General features: G+C 39.3%; 2 protein-coding genes across 2 annotated transcripts; one reads left to right on the top strand and one right to left on the bottom strand.

The window, feature by feature from the left end:
- The first annotated feature begins 3 nt into the window (after positions 1–3).
- On the top strand, positions 4–887 carry LOC134180524 (CDGSH iron-sulfur domain-containing protein 2 homolog A-like). The gene is made up of 2 exons (XM_062647699.1): positions 4–483; positions 544–887. The coding sequence occupies exons 1-2, from the start codon at positions 142–144 to the stop codon at positions 655–657; spliced, it is 456 nt and encodes a 151-aa protein (XP_062503683.1). The 5' UTR covers positions 4–141; the 3' UTR covers positions 658–887.
- Positions 888–2,436: 1,549 nt separating this feature from the next.
- Positions 2,437–15,820, bottom strand: LOC134179805 (nuclear pore complex protein Nup133-like). Its single transcript, XM_062646766.1, has 27 exons — positions 15,629–15,820; positions 12,865–13,050; positions 12,699–12,803; positions 11,601–11,713; positions 11,482–11,540; positions 11,359–11,423; positions 11,192–11,303; positions 8,557–8,616; positions 8,148–8,257; positions 7,982–8,086; positions 6,419–6,679; positions 6,248–6,354; positions 6,021–6,120; positions 5,851–5,970; positions 5,679–5,793; positions 4,765–4,844; positions 4,559–4,641; positions 4,403–4,485; positions 4,156–4,329; positions 3,859–3,977; positions 3,483–3,618; positions 3,363–3,424; positions 3,246–3,302; positions 3,101–3,184; positions 2,978–3,039; positions 2,839–2,924; positions 2,437–2,782 (listed from the first exon to the last, which is right to left on the bottom strand). The coding sequence occupies exons 1-27, from the start codon at positions 15,803–15,805 to the stop codon at positions 2,631–2,633; spliced, it is 2,973 nt and encodes a 990-aa protein (XP_062502750.1). The 5' UTR covers positions 15,806–15,820; the 3' UTR covers positions 2,437–2,630.
- Between the last annotated feature and the right edge of the window lie 390 nt (positions 15,821–16,210).

Below are 16,210 nucleotides of genomic sequence, written 5' to 3'. Positions count from 1 at the left end.
AAGCATTTTTCTGTACGGCATGACTGATATACGTTAGGATTGGATGGCCAGATTATCGTCTACGATTAAGTTGTAAGTCGCGTTCCCGTATCTAGTTCAACTGGCGCGCGTTACGTTGCGCTATCGCTATCTGTCATCAAGATGAACACAATTCACGACTTCGTTCGCGTGCATCTTCCCAACTATTTCAGGTCTATTCCTGTTCCTAAGGATGTCTCCGGGCTTACGAATCTTTCAGGATCAGAGTGTCTTCGGCTGATGGCCTTCTTTCTCCTCGTCTTCATGATCCTCTACTCGCTGATCCGCACTATCTTCTTTAGCTCTGCCTCTTCTTCTAAACAACCGCCTAAGACGTTGGAAAAGCTGGACGATCGGGTCGTCAATTTGACAATTTTGAAAGAAAAAGAGAAAGTGGCGACTGCCAAAGACATCGAAGATCTGGATGAGAAACAAGCTTTTTGTCGATGCTGGCGATCAGCCAAAGTGAGACAATCCTTTCTGCAAACTTGTGATTGTGTAACAAGAGAGATTTGTATTTTGTAGTTTCCAATGTGCGATGGCACACACAACAAACACAACAAAGAGACTGGAGACAACGTTGGTCCTCTAGTTCTTTCAAGAAGAGACAAAGCTCCGGAGAGCAAGAAGGATGACTGAAGCTGTCAAACTATGTGATCGAACTGTTGTGTGTTAGTGCAAAAAGTTTATTCTCTGCAAATGCTTACATGTCAAACTATTACAGCCCATGCTACATGTTTTAGCTGAGATGGTTAAGTGACTATTGCTTGCTTACAACTTATTAGCATGCTTCAACTCTGTAGCAGTACGCGTCCACAGCCAATGGAAATTAGGTTATGCAACAAGTCTATAAAACAGCTTACAGTGAGTGGCAACCATGGTGTTTCTTGCTTTGTACGTTCAATGAAAATCATCAAAATCACCAAACTCTTCTCCTCCTCTAATCACTTTCTTTGTAACTTGCAATACAAAAATGGCTCATGAGCAGTATGATTTCACTAAGATTGAGTTGTCAGTTCTCACTATTCACTTGCTTGACATTTCAATATAAATGAAATGCCTTGCAATATAGTTCCAAACAGACATGTGCTGCCTACGTACATGTACCATACACATACAGCAGTGGAATATAACTGTCATCATCGGTCATTGACCGACCAACTGGTGTTCATGACCTACCACAATTTTGCTTTGATTGGACATACCTACATGATTGATAAAGGTGTAATAGTTATTGCATGGATGGTAGGGAATCAATGAGTGGCCCAAAAATCCAGACAACTGACGAAAGCAGGCAAGACCTAAGAGTCGATGACCTCCAGATGCATGTGCAAAAATGACTTTCTAGAGCAATATCATATTTATTGCCCCAAGCACCATTTATTGCACTAGCTGCAGTCGAATAGGACAAACGGTGGGAGGGCCATGTGCTGGTAACTAAGTTGTTTGTTGAACAACAACATGCTCTTTATAACTAGTTTGCTCATCTCTTGATCAGTTAATGTCATTACTTTACAGGCCTTGCTTTAACTAAAATTTAATAAACTTAGTTACGATGAATTGTGACCACCACGGCAACCATGCAACAAAACAGCAAACAAGCCAAATTTTAAGTTTTGATTTTGATAGCAAATAGATACAGAAATCAAATAAGAATGAATGTGCAAAATTTAAAATGTTGGTTCAACCTCTTTTGCTAGTGCACGATGTCCGACCATAAAGTTTGCCTTATATTCCACTCTGTACAGTAAGCTCAAAAGAGCAGCTTAGCATGCAATGTAAACGACGTCAAAAATGTCTTGAGATACAGAAGATATATATATATATATATATATATATATATATATATATATATATATATATATCAGCTAAAACTATGTAGTTTGACAGAATTAATACATCCATGTCTATTTTATAAAGCATTAACATGCAGGGTATATGGTCAGTGGGCCTTTCGGCCATTTTAAATTTCAAATTTTTGATGTGTTTAGCAGAAATTTAATTGAATTAAAATATCAGCACGTGTTGGAATGCGTCCCTACAGGGTAGGCTGCTACTGGTTCTTTCAATTTCTTTTTCTGATGGACTCAAATCATTTGAGAGAATGGATGTTCAATTTCTGTTACTTCAAATCCGGCAATCAGTTCATATTTACAACTATGTCCGCTTTCTAATTTCTAATATACTGTACCTAAAAAATTTAAAATTTTTGGTTTTTAAAAAGATTAAAATTGAAAATATTTAAATTTTAACCAAAAGTAGAAACACAAAATCATTAAAATAATAAAATTTGAAAATTGAAATTTGAAATTTAAAATGGCCGAAAGACCCACTGACCATGGATGTCACTTCTAAGCGTCAAAGGCCTCTAGGACAGACTGGCAAACTCTGCATGGTCTTCAACTGTGACCAGTAACACTTTGAATTGTTTAGAACTTTACCATGCACCATACCCTGTACACCGAATATCTCCATATGGTCAACTTCAGAACTGGCTTGGCATTAGTTTCACCTACTACAAGAGTATTAGTATTTTACACATTTGTCTACTTCAAGTCACACTTCAGAGTAGCAAGAGTCCATCAAGGCCCTACTGAAAAACTGTTATTAAACTAGACAGGAAGAGATCGACTTAAGTCTAATTGCTCGTATCCCATTTTCATCAAATACAGAAAATGTCTGTTGTCTGTCGGCCCGCTCGCCTCCAGCTCATCACAGCTGAGTAGAGTGTCAAGATCGGGAACAAAGTCATTGAGGTCTATTCCTGCACAATACAAAGTATTCAACAACATGTAAGACCCAAGATCATCTAGCTAAGACCTTCATTGACAGCAAGTTTGACAATGCGGAAAAAGAGCGTTTCCCTAAGACTAGCTACTGGCTCTACACCCTCCATCTCCGACCAACTGTACAATAGCAACAACGTAAGTAAGCACCAAGAGAATTCTCTTTCGCTTGCCTGTTTCTAAGAATGGCTCTGCACCAGATACGAAGTGATAACTGATCTATATCTATGTCTTCCTATAAGACAACATCGGTATTGTTGCACAAGTAACATACTATGACAACATATGGTTCTCACATCAGCAACACAGGTAACCAGATCAAGAGCTTTTTTGAAGTCATATTCACTAGCTGATGGATTCAAGTCAGGACTGGTATAGAACTACACAAAACATTGACTACCACTTCGCTCACAATACCCACCACAGTACAGACATCCCTACTTCAATCAGATCTTCGACTGTCAATGGCGGTTGTTTATCAGGATCAACATGACCTGCCTGCTCAAACCACAACAAATTGTACCATAAACTATACACTCTACATGCAGTAACCACCACCTTTAGCACATCGTCTGCCAGCTGCTCTTGATGTAGAATTACGTCAAGTTCACTGTTGAGTCCTAGTAATAAAGTACATCACATCCAGTAGTATACCAAAGTGTGATGTGTGAACTGTACTTTCTAGCTCCGGTTCTTGCTCCTCATTTGACTTATCAGAAGATAGCAGTGACAATTTACTCAAACTTAGAAGTGTCTTTTTTCTAAACACGTCCTCGGACTCAGAATCAGCCAGATCAGCTAGCGCACAGTGAGCCTAAAAGTGATGTGTACATACTCATAAAAATGCATAATGCTATACATCTGTAATGCCTGCTACTGTGTTTACTGAATAAAAACATCTACAGTGCAACAAACACCAAACGCACTAATCTGTAGTGTGCACACATGCTCTGCATGTCTGTCTGTGTGGAAGTAATTACAATATACAAACAACTACAACTTCTTCCACACTAACATAAAGCGACATGTTCTACTATACAGTATGCCACGATACCTCATCGAAATTTCTCGTCTGTAGGTGATGAATCCAGCTCAGACGTGTATGAGGCCTCAAGAATTCAGTCAGTTCTGAGTGACGCGATAAAGGTTGACGCAACAACTTACCCAGCTGACCTACAGCACATAAAATGTCATCACAAGGGTTGATGATCTATTAAATTAAACAATCACAACTGATTATTCTCCAGATCCAATTCTACAACAGAGACCAACACTCAACAGTAACTGTTGTACTAATTAAGTTAAAAACTCTAAAAATAGTAATTTATTATTAATTTTATCCATCTCAAACCTTGATCCATGTAATACTTGAAAAGAAACGGAACAAAACCATCATTTTTGAATTGTTCGCCATACAACTGCAGCTTGCCCTCGTCGCCACTTGTTTCACATAATTTGACTAGAATTGCAAAATCCTGATATTTTTCAGCTAGAACTGTTGCAGTCTCATGGAGACCGTGTTTAACTAAGCAAACAACAGCACATTACAAAAAAATGATGCCATCATCAGTGCACTGGCTCACACCATGTTGACTTACCAAATGGTTTGATTACTGTATTTCGACACTGACTAAACCGTTGCTGTATTTCCTCTGTTGCAGCATCAGGAATATGTAGAGTTCTAGAACATTAGCAAAGGCAAGTGTTAGAACTCAATGCATATAACTGTATCTACGACTGACATTGAAACAAACCTGTGCATGTCTAATTGTGATGTGAATATATTGAGAAAAGTGTCAATAAGACCAGTCACTGATTTCAACAACCGGACTCCATTCTAAGTTATTACAAATAGTAAAAGTTCTAGTTACCAGCAATGTGTGTGCATGCATGTGTGTGTGTGTGCGCGCGCGCACACACACGTGCACGCACGACAAACTGTGATAAAAGAATAACTAACTGGTAAAGTATCAGCCTTGTCAAATACAATACTAAGCTGCTTTAACAATGATGTTCTGATGCCGTTGTTTCCATCAGTGTCTGAAAACACATAATCACAATAACACCATTGCACTGTACTTCAGACTGCCATGCATAGTCAATTCTATTTGAACGTTTGTTTCATTCATAGCTGCATGTACACAGTGCTAAAGTGCCTAATATCAAATCCTGTTAGTGTGTCACAGTTTCAATGGATCTACAAATAAGGATATAATCTTATCATGATGAAATAAGAGTAGCAATCTACCTCACATACAACCACATACGTTTACAACTGAAAATGCAATCACTACCGAGAATTTTCAAAACAGTGTCCAGGGCAACAAGAAGAAAAATGGGATTTTAAAGAAGAAAATCTGTTCTCAATAAGTGCCTGGGCAGTTCGTAGGAAACTCTCGAAATTGGCAGATTGACTTGAGTACCACAGAGTAGGCAAGTGCGCGGCCCATCTTGCAACATCCTGCATACTTTAATAGTCTTTATAAACTTAGGAGTGCCACCAGACCTGACTGCCCTCCTATGCTTCTTGTCAAGCGTTTCTCTAGAGGTTCCTTCTGTAATCCACAGTGTAAGACCGCTGTCTGGTTGCTGAACCTATACATACCCTGTAGTATAGTAACACGTGTTACTAATACAGCCTCAGAATATCAACCAACTTTGGGCCGTGATGTTGAATCGCACAGCACAATCTTTATTCTCATTAGCGGCCCATGGGCTGCAAATGAAAAGTTTCCAAAAAATCGCCCAGTGGGCAATCTTTTGGCTGGACACTATTTCAGAAATTCCCGGTAGTCATTAGTACTTAAAGATTCCAACTGAATAGCTCTAACAGAGTTACAGTTATCCACTACAATAGTGAACAGTATGACATACCAGTCCAGTAATAGCAATCTGCATTAATATGAGCAACCACTTGATCAGACAGAACATCAACGCCAAGTGTGTGGCTCTGAGCCTGTCTGTGCTGCATGATGCTAGAGAACATCGACTGCAATAAAGCATACATAGTGACAAATTGCTAACAAGAAATCCAACATCGCTACACCTGTAGTGTACTGTTGACTGACTGAACAATTTCAAGTGATTCGTCGTGAGAGAGATCAGGACTCAACAGAGATTCTTCTTCAACCACCATTGCCCTCACTATGGTTTGGATAGATGATACCTGTAACAACATCAATTACTAAATGAAGAAATGACCACAGTATCACTTACATCCTTGTAAAATACATCAACAGCAGTCAGTCCGGACTGTAAAATGGATGAATGCAAGTGTACTGACCGTCTGATAGCAGAGTCGATTACAAGAGGATAGCTGTGCAACAAAAGACTTCCAATTACAACTAGTAAGAATGGCAAGTACTGCACAACATAAAACAAGCAGTGACAGTAACATATAATGTCAAGCCGACTATGCAATAAGTACAGTCTGACATTCTCACAGCGTGTGGTGTTTCCTCAGTGCTAGTGCTGCTAACAGCTTCTCTTGGTGTTCACACAAAACGAATACAGTAGGCAGCATACGCCCATCAGCACTCACCGTTCCAAGCTAAATAAGATCAGATGATAAAATGTCTCACAACATATACGTAAGAATACTTTATGATTCATACCCTCCCAATAAATCCCATGTCTGAAAGAAATTGAACTAAGATAGAATGCGCTTGCAGCTTAGACTGGAGGCTGTCAAGAATGACAACAGATGATGACATAACCAGGTCTGCAGCTTTCTGTTCTGCCCAGCGAGGATCTGATGTAGGAAGATCATTAATCAGTTGAAGGCTGAGATTGAAAACAGCCTGGTCAAGCTCAGAAGAAACAACATCAACAGGTAGTGAAGCAAGTAGGGTATTAGCCAGCATCAAGCAGTTTTCCTAAAAACACAAACGTAGGTATAAAACATAGTCATTTAAACCTTAACTCGAGGTTTAAACTGAATGATTCACTATGATCATTTAGAACATTGCTTTTCATTTCTTTTCACACTATCCCCATTCGAACTAACCAGTTTGCTCAGATCCTGCATGATACACATTAGCAGAGCATCTCCAAACCAAATACTCATAGTACAGTAACTATGCATAAATAGCTCAAAAACTACGCACATAAAACAATAAGGTGAAGAAGTTAATCAGGCATAACCAGACAGACAACACACAGACACACATAACATACACTGAGACATACACTAAGACACACACCAACACACAGTAAAAACGGTAGGTCACATCTCCCAGTCTTACAACTGGGCTCCAGTGCGCTACTCAGAAAACATGAGACTGTGCTAGCAATCTCCTGGAGCGGAGAGACAGGTACACTCACATGAGCACCAACTTTCGACGCCAACTGAGGTGTGGAAACCCGAAGTCCCACCAAAGACCTCAGCGGCTGATGGTCAAGTCACAACCAGTGGCCGCTACCATCCCCAGCCAAAAACCAGATACTCATTCATACTCCTGCGTCAAGAAAGGCAATTGTGCACAAGTTGCTTGCCCAAGGGAAATATGTCTGTGCTCATCTGCGACCTGAAGTTCCCAAATGCTTTCACTCCCCAAATGGGACTCTCTAACAATTGAGCTAGACGCCAACACACACACACACACACACACACACACACACACACACACACACACACACACACACACACACACACACACACACACACACACACAACACAACACACACACACACACACACACAACACAACACACACACACACATTAAGGGCTACAATTTCCTACGAATTGATATATTTAAAAATCTGGACGATTTCCCATATAGCCGCAGATACGTGTGTTGCTTTTTGGGCATATATCAGCAAGCTTGTGACTTTCAAGCATGCCTGCATCATAAAAAACAAAACCTTGCACGCAGAAACGCTAAAGCTACTTTACAAAGAAAGCAACAGCTAAATTAGAAATAATTTGACTTTCATAGTATAAACTACCGGTAACGCATTACTGATTAGCAGCAATAGCCTTGTAATGCCAACCTAGATTGAAATAACACAAAGTACAACTTACAACTGTTTTCATGAGCACAAAGAATCATTATTCATGCCCCTACAATTATCAGCAAGCAAGACACGCTGACGTCTAATGAAACTATCACCAAGACCCTCTAATGCCCTTCAAATAATTAATCGGTCAACATCAATAAAATACAATCAAACTAACCATATTGTCTTCACTTTGACAATGCAAGACAAAAAGTGATCTTAGCTGTTCATTGAAGCTAAAACTAGACTCCACAGATTTTTTCCTCTTTGAAGCAGAAAGAGGCTGAAACAAACATTTGACACAATACAAACACAAATACCAATATCACTAACAATTTACTGACTTGAACTAGTCTGCGATCAATTGTCACATTTAGATCTGGCTGCAACTTGTCAACTACAGTTAGCATGCCATGTGCTTGAGAAAGCAGAACAAACTGATCTCCACAAACACCTAACAGACGACAGTCCAGTAACAGCAAAGAGAAAAGACAAAAGTGTTTAAAGCCACACTATAATTAATTTACATCAACTTGTGGTCTGAAGTCATGCAAATGTAGCAGCACCTTGGGGACACCATCAATGCTTGAGTAAATAAAATTCGTGCACAATTAATTAAAGCTAATTATGCCAATTGTATTGATTGTGTTGTTGCTCCAACAGATCTTCCACAACCATGACAGTATTCACAAACGTCTACCTCAACCTCACAATGTGTTTAGGTTCTCAGTAACAGTGATAATACTCAAGTACCTGCTGCTAGAATCGCATCAGAAACACCAACTTGAAGCCTATCTAGAAGTTGAGACGAATCTAAAATAAACAAGAATGTCCTTAACATTCATATATTATAAACATTATATATACATTATTAGAGAGTACTATATCAGTGTTCATCAAATTGCTACAGCTGCTAGTTGCCCAAGGCAACGGTGTGCCCATGTGTCAGTCACCTGACTAACTGTACCACCATTTATCACAAAAAAGCAAGCGATGCTTAGAAATTGATACAAGCAACCTCTGATTTCTAAGACACATACCAATGCACTTCATACACAACGTAAAATAACTGCAAATTGACACTAAACCATGTTATTGGTGCTGCCATTGCAGACTTGTGGTTCCACAAAAAGATATTGGACGTCCTATTTGGCTTGCAGCAATGGCATATTATTAATTAGTCTTAAATTAGTTAAGGTTTAGCACACTCATCCACAATTTCACATCATGTGCATATTAGTAATGTCTATTATATCTGGACTTTAGCCTGTAAGGCGTGCACACGTCGCACAATAAGGAAATCGCAGAAGTACTGACAACATGTTACATATTTTCTGAACCTACCTGGTCAGTGTACGACAAATCGGTTGCCTGGGAGCCCAGGAGAACCAAAAATATGTCCAGGCAACTGAAACGGCAAACTATGGTTGCCCAGGGACAACTAGCTGACAGCTACTCTACCTACCAGCTTGACTTTCCTTCCTGAGCAAGCATGCCTTCTTTGTTATATCACTGGTGTTAGCAGCGGACTGTAGAGAAGTATACTTTACAGTAAAGGGACCTTGGTTAGTAAACTTAATTATATATTGACCTACCGAGAGCATTTAGATGTCATAGATGACAGATCAGATATCTGTGTGTCCTTTCCTAATTAATTACTGCCAGATTGAGCGTGACCTGTAGTGTCAAGGAATGCTACTTTGTGCCATTTATGCTTGTGCATGCTTGCTTGTAACATAGAAGTACACAAAACTGAAAATTACAAACAAGCATCCTATCTTTATCCGGGTTACTCTATTCTTTAATTAAGACAATGGCTGCAAATCCTAAATCATGATGGGCACGATTTCAGCTATCGTTGCAGAGTCCTGTTTATCTTTACCCTGCAATTCTGATTCCCCTGCAGATCATTTGCCCCTCGTGTCCAAGAAAATGAAAACTGCCAGTTTAGAGTGGCAAGTCTGCTTCTCACAGGTTGTCTGTCTGTCTGTCAATATCTAAATTTCTTATACAAAATTAATATGATTATTACAGTCTATAATATGCTAAAAAACAGCAGCAAGTTCTAAAACAAATTGGACCCAAGAGGTCCCTAACTATGACTAAGAGTCAAACAGCTGACAATAAGCTGACCATAACCTAACAGAGTTATCAATGGCACCAACTAAGTAACCACTATACTGGACTCTGCTCATTTTCTGCAGTAACACTCTTGCATTGCATTGCTGCATCACAATCGAGTCGTCCAGTAATTTTGAACTCGTTTTGTCTACTCTCAGTTGTCTGTCTGTCTGTCTGTCTGTTGAACTGTCTGCATTTTTGTCTGTCTGTCTGTTTGTTTGTCCAATGCATCTTTTATATATCAAGTTATAGCACCATAGCAATAGTGGTCATGGATTTAGTTTATGGGCTACCAGAGTAATGACCGGGCAACCAAAAATTTCAAGTATGGTTGCCCGGAGACAACTTAGAGATGAGACGATTTGTCGTACACTGCTGATGTTAAGCTACATTTAGAATATGCCAGCACTTGACAGTCGCAAATAGTCGCTTCATACTACTCAAACAGAGCAAATAATCATCTGCATTATTAGTCATAGAAATGGCTGCCCTTGCTACCTGAACAGATGCACCAATTGTTTGGTAAGCACATGGTCAAACATGACCATGATTTGGTCGAACAAATATGACCAACCATTATATCCCTCACTGCACTGTCAGACGCCTTTGCTACCGATTGCAAATTACTTAAATACACTAAACAACCCAGATTACCCTTTGTCTACAATGGCATACACAGGATACTGAGATTTGTCAGTTTCTCAAAGCTTCACTATACACATCCTTGCCAGTCTTACAGAAACTAAGTCAAGAAGCTTAGCCTAGCTACAGTAGGTACCCAAGACACCAATTTGGCAAACACTGTGCATAAAGACAACTAAGTCACTAAAATTTTCAAAACAGAGCACATCCTGTTTAGCAAATTTAAAAATTCACAATTTTTATAAGTCTGTATAAAGTCTTACTACTGCCAATCTACTTTGCTAACATGTCAAAACAACACTGAATCAGTCAGATATTTCTTATTTAAAAATTCACAATTTTATAAGTCTGTATAAAGTCTTACTACTGCCAATCTACTTTGCTAACATGTCAAAACAACACTGAATCAGTCAGATATTTCTTATTTTGTCCAATTGCAAACCAAGACCATGCACAACCCAAGATCAGCAAGGCAATGTAAAGAGCATCACAAAAGCCCTCTTGTGGACTCAGTGACTTCAGTGCATGACCACAACATGGAATGCACTTGTCATACATACATGTACATCATTCACTCAATTATACTTTATATTATTGCGTTAGCAATAACACCAAATTCAGCTACCTTTCCGGCACCAAACTGTAGACTGGTTGTAACTAACAAATTCATCATCAGACAATCCAACAAGCTGATAAGACAACAGAGCACTCGACGGCAGAGCACTCAATTCAGATTCCTGTAAGACACCAAGTAAAACTAGCAATGTGACATAAACACTGCACAGCACTTACAGTAAGCTTGGTTCTACAATGTGCAGTTACAGCAACCTGAGCGGTGAGAGAATCACTAAGCTCAACTAAAAAAGCAGTAGCCAATTGCTACACAGTTCATGCCATGCAGAGTTCTGATAATACTTGTTAGGTACGAGATATGAGACTGCTCCATGTAGGCTGCCAACAAGAAAGTGCCATCGCTAAATAAATGAGATGCACACACATCAACAAATCTATTAAAGAATGTTGATGTTTTGTACTTGAGTGCCACAATAGACAGAGGATAAAGACTTGTTATATTGGTTAGAGAAGTACCACACATCAGTCGAATACCGTCTTGAACAACAGCATTTACAGCATTCTGACATACCAGCTGCAAACAAACTGCCAAGTTATAGCAACCCAAGCCATTAGAATAGGGAAAGGCCAGAACATCAATACTTAAAAAAATCAGAAAACACACACTGAAACTGCCAATAAAAAGTTTCCCATATCTAGACAAGACTTCTACAAGCTCAATCCAGTAAGCATGTCAGTGTAATGTTGAGCTAGTAGTTCCACATTACCAAGTTGCAGAAACCGTGGAAGAAGCTCAAACTACCCCAAATTTGATGTAACATCACCATTGCCAATATGCAAACTGAGTTGAAAGAAGAACAACCCTATTAGTCACATGTTACATGTATGATCAGAAGCCTCAGCTATAGCTTACAAAAAGATCACTGAATGAAAAGACCACGTAGAGCTTCATGCAAAATTCAATTTAATGTTTCTGTTCATTAGCATAGTACCAACGAGAAAAGTGTCAAACTTGGTGGTAGTCGCAGGCATTTGACAGTTATACATATTGATACACAACTGAGGAAGATCTAGCTGCCAATCTCTAGCTGAGAAAGCAGGAAGGTAAAAAAAGCGGCCTCTTACAAAATTACAAATAATCTTACAATCATACCTCTCAAATAACACCAACAGAAAACACCTTACTTGGCACCTTAAAGGTTCAGGGTAATGATCGGACATGCGCACTTGAGCCAATCCCAAGTGAGGTAGCTTTTGCATCGTAGCTATTGTACGTAACATATGTCAAAGTGTCCTGGCAAGAAAATCAGTTTCGACCACCAGTAAGCTCTTCAAATGCTGTTCATACGTTGCACATGCGCAAAGATCAATAGACAAACTATGGCGAAACTGGCTATTTAGGTGTCGATTGATGGGCACGGCAGCAGTGTAAGCTTTAAACACTACAAATTTTTGGTGCTCACTGTGAAATGAGTGCACTTGGTTACTCTGAGAGAAAGACGAAATGGTCGCAACCAGTCTTTCAGTTTTATAACTAATAATTTCATATAATTCCATACCTTGTCTGATGAATCACTAATTTCCCACAATTCAATTGTTCTATCTGTCAAAACATACAAGAGCTCACAGTCAGAGCCAAGAATAGACGTAAGAGACAAAACAGCCTAAAGTAGAGCAATCAGAAATTTAGCTAAATGACTGAAAATTAAAGGTTGTAATACTTACTCCATTGCCCTGCTGCTCTACAGAGCTTCCACCAAACAACAGTGAACTAAACTTTCGTCCCAAACCAGCCAACCTTCCCTGAGGCTGCACTAACTGCTGACAATCCAATTTCAACTGTTGTCCACGTGTTTGACATCTTATAACAAACACGGCACCATCACTTGTGCTTGCATAAAAGGTTGACCTCTAACCATAAGAAAAATAATTCATAAGAACCAATGACTGTCTACTAGGCATACTCACACATTTCAGTATAATGTAAACAACTCAAAATAACAAAACAGTGTTAATTAGTTCTTAACTTAAGATATGTAATGTCTGTCTATCTGTAACATCGATCACGCCAAAATTGCGGGACCAATCGCCACAAAACCATGCATGAAGACCGCATTCACACCCCAATACAAATGAGTATTTCATTTCTATAAAACTGCTTTAAAGGGGCCCCTTTCAAGGTCTAGGAACCAACACCAATAGCAAAAGATCCACGTATTGCTGCTTTAATGCCAAAATTTGCATGCCAAACTTGTGAGTTGACATCCAATGTCTGATGAAAAACAAACAGGCCACCTGATACTGGTGGAAGCGTCTGGCAATGTTTGTCTGGTTTTGAGACATCCGAGAACCACAGTGGCGTGAATTTCAGACTGGCATTTTCTCTAATTTTTATCTCAAGTGAAACAGGTCAAACTAACACGTTTGTGCATCAATGCATGATGCATCACTCCTGCCTAATATTTCCCGAGCAATGCCAGGTCCTTCTGCTAGTGTCTTTAATAGAAGACGATGTCATGGTGTACTAAAAATTTCAGTACATGAGCTACGTGTCCACAATAAACAATAGTGCTTATCACCTAGCACTGATAAACAGGTATGATAACACATCAGTGGGTTTCCATAACAATATAAAACCAAAAGTCAGGAAATCTTCGTGCAGCATATCACTCTCGACAAACACCAAAAGACTGTTCTTGATATAATTTTTACATGGTGACACGATCTTCTAGTAAGACAAAGTCTGTACAAAAATTAGAAACCTGGTAAAATTTCTGTCTCTCTGCTGTCCTATCACAGAAATTAACTTATACTGTGTTTACACAAGCACACATAGCAAGCTGAGCCGAACCGAGCCGCATCAACCCATGCCAACCTAGCATGCCAGCCTGCATTACACGATGCACTCTTTACAATCGACCCAATGCTTCTGACAGGTGTGTTGTTAATGTGCCGTGTATACTTAAAATCAACATAGCTCACATTATCTCACGCTCCCAATGGATAGAAGTCAAGTTGCTCGCAATTTCTTCTTTATAACAGTCAAATCGGGATATTTGTAGGACATTTATGATGTCCTATTTAGAAATATTTAAGAAGCGTAGGCCTGCCATATGTTGACCATTGCAGCAGACTTAACTTCGTTAATTCGTTCAAGAGATTTATTCCTTGCTGTTGTTGCTTGGGCCTTGTTCTTATCAATTTAATTCTCCAAAAAGGTATATCTGTATAAAATGAGCATGCGCTGCACTCATCTCAGCAAGGGTAGCATTTACACGACATACCTGGCCTGAGTCAGTCCGGGCTGGCCCGGTTAGAAATGCTGAGCCAAGCCAGCACGAGTTGCTTGCTTACTAGTGCTAGTGTAAACGACTATTAGCCTCCTTCAAATGTCGTGCCAAAATACCAATAACAGCTTTAGAGTCAACATTTTCGTCTGTCTAGTTACAGACAAAAATCTCTTGCGGTCTAATGTCTAAAGAAATCCTTCATCCCTGATGAATTCTACAACCATGCATTTGATGATTCTTCTACTAACCTGTCAGATTGCCTACATAGTCTAGTGTTCTCAATCCACACTTAAGGCAAGTTCACACCGGCCTAATCATGATTAGTTTGGCGTTAACTTGTTCACACCAGTCCTAATCATGATTAGTGTAACATCATTCTAACACCATTCTAACACCGTGAAGAGTAGTATTACAACCACATTAGCGGCGTTAGTGGTTGCACTTGACTTTGGCATGTGAGGTAGTATACAAGAAGAGCATACCGCCAATGTTTCTGATGTGGTGTTGTATGTTTAAACGTACAAACGCAGCAACAACATGGCGACGTATACGGAAGCGCAAACACAGCCTCGTACCAGACCCTCTCGTGCCGTCGTGCCCGGTACGAGGCTATGCAGGCAGATGTCTACTACATGTGTGCCTGTGACAACTTCCTGCTGTCCCTGAATGAGCCGCCAGAGAAAGCAAACTAAATGTTTCCCTCTTCAAACCTAAAGCAATGGATTCGTCAAGACAATTCAGGCGAATTCTTGCCAGATATGATGGATGAAAACTGTCGAGGCTAATTACACGCGCATGCCCACGTGACTTACTAATCATAGTTAGCGGTGTGAACGCGCTTGCATAAATGTTGGCCTAATCATAGTTAGTCCAGATGTCGGTGTGAACACGTTCTAAGTCATTGTTTCGATTGTCACATTTCTAAACACCTTCTCCTTCAGCCTTCTTCTCCTTCACCTTCTCCTTCAGCTTATCACTAAAACGTTGGATTTCAAGGCTTAATTATCACTAGTTTTTGTGACTCTCTTTAAGCCAGTTTCACACTACATAAATAGCTTGCTGGCATTTCCCATGTGTTCCATGTTGTTTCTAAATTTAGATAAACTTTACCCAAGTGAACCCCTACCCCCAATTCAAATTATCTCAACTACCAATGGCACGTAGCTACCATGCTTTCTAAACTACAGAGGCAGACCAACCTTGCCAACACTAATCATAGTAATTTGCTGACCATCCCGCAGTAGTAGCTGAGCAGATGTTTGTATTTGATTCGTGTGACTAGCATTGGCTATAAAGTAGATGAGACCATTTGGAGAAGATGCCGAAATGCTGACCGATGATCCCACAAAAGACACATCGACCAGGTCTGCAGACATGCTGTCCAACGACGGCAAGCTAAATTCCAGACAATCCTGCATAAAAAGGTATGCTTATTCAACACGACAAAACACTCATCAATACTACTAGGCCCATTTAAGACAGAACATAAATTATTAATTTATATAAAAAATTTTAGTAATTTATTAATTATATATATTTTATAGATTTTATCAAATGTGACTTGTGTGTTTAAACCAAATTTAAATTTTCTATAAGTTTAGTAATTTATTAATTATATATATAAATTATTATAAAAATACATTCAAATTTAAATTTGGTCTAAAAACAAGTCATATTTAATAAAATATATAAGGCCACACCAAAAAATTGTCTGATTGGGGTAACCCGCCTACCCGTGTTTGGAGGGCCACTGAGTTTTTATTAATTCTTCGTGTGTCTGG

The sequence above is a fragment of the Corticium candelabrum genome, chromosome 5 (genome assembly GCF_963422355.1).
Source record: "Corticium candelabrum chromosome 5, ooCorCand1.1, whole genome shotgun sequence".
NCBI classification, from domain to species: domain Eukaryota; kingdom Metazoa; phylum Porifera; class Homoscleromorpha; order Homosclerophorida; family Plakinidae; genus Corticium; species Corticium candelabrum.
Note: the sequence above shows the minus strand (reverse complement) of the source record. Positions and strands in the feature narration are given on the sequence as shown.

Coding starts and splice junctions, on each gene's coding strand:
- LOC134179805 (XM_062646766.1), bottom strand. CDS start 15,805: ATGTCTGCAGACCTGGTCGATGTGTCTTTTGTGGGATCATCGGTCAGC. Junction 8,087..8,147: donor TTGATCGCAGACTAGTTCAA/GTCAGTAAATTG, acceptor TGTTTGTTTCAG/CCTCTTTCTGCTTCAAAGAG. Junction 4,642..4,764: donor ACAAGGCTGATACTTTACCA/GTTAGTTATTCT, acceptor GTAATAACTTAG/AATGGAGTCCGGTTGTTGAA.
- LOC134180524 (XM_062647699.1), top strand. CDS start 142: ATGAACACAATTCACGACTTCGTTCGCGTGCATCTTCCCAACTATTTC. Junction 484..543: donor GATGCTGGCGATCAGCCAAA/GTGAGACAATCC, acceptor TGTATTTTGTAG/TTTCCAATGTGCGATGGCAC.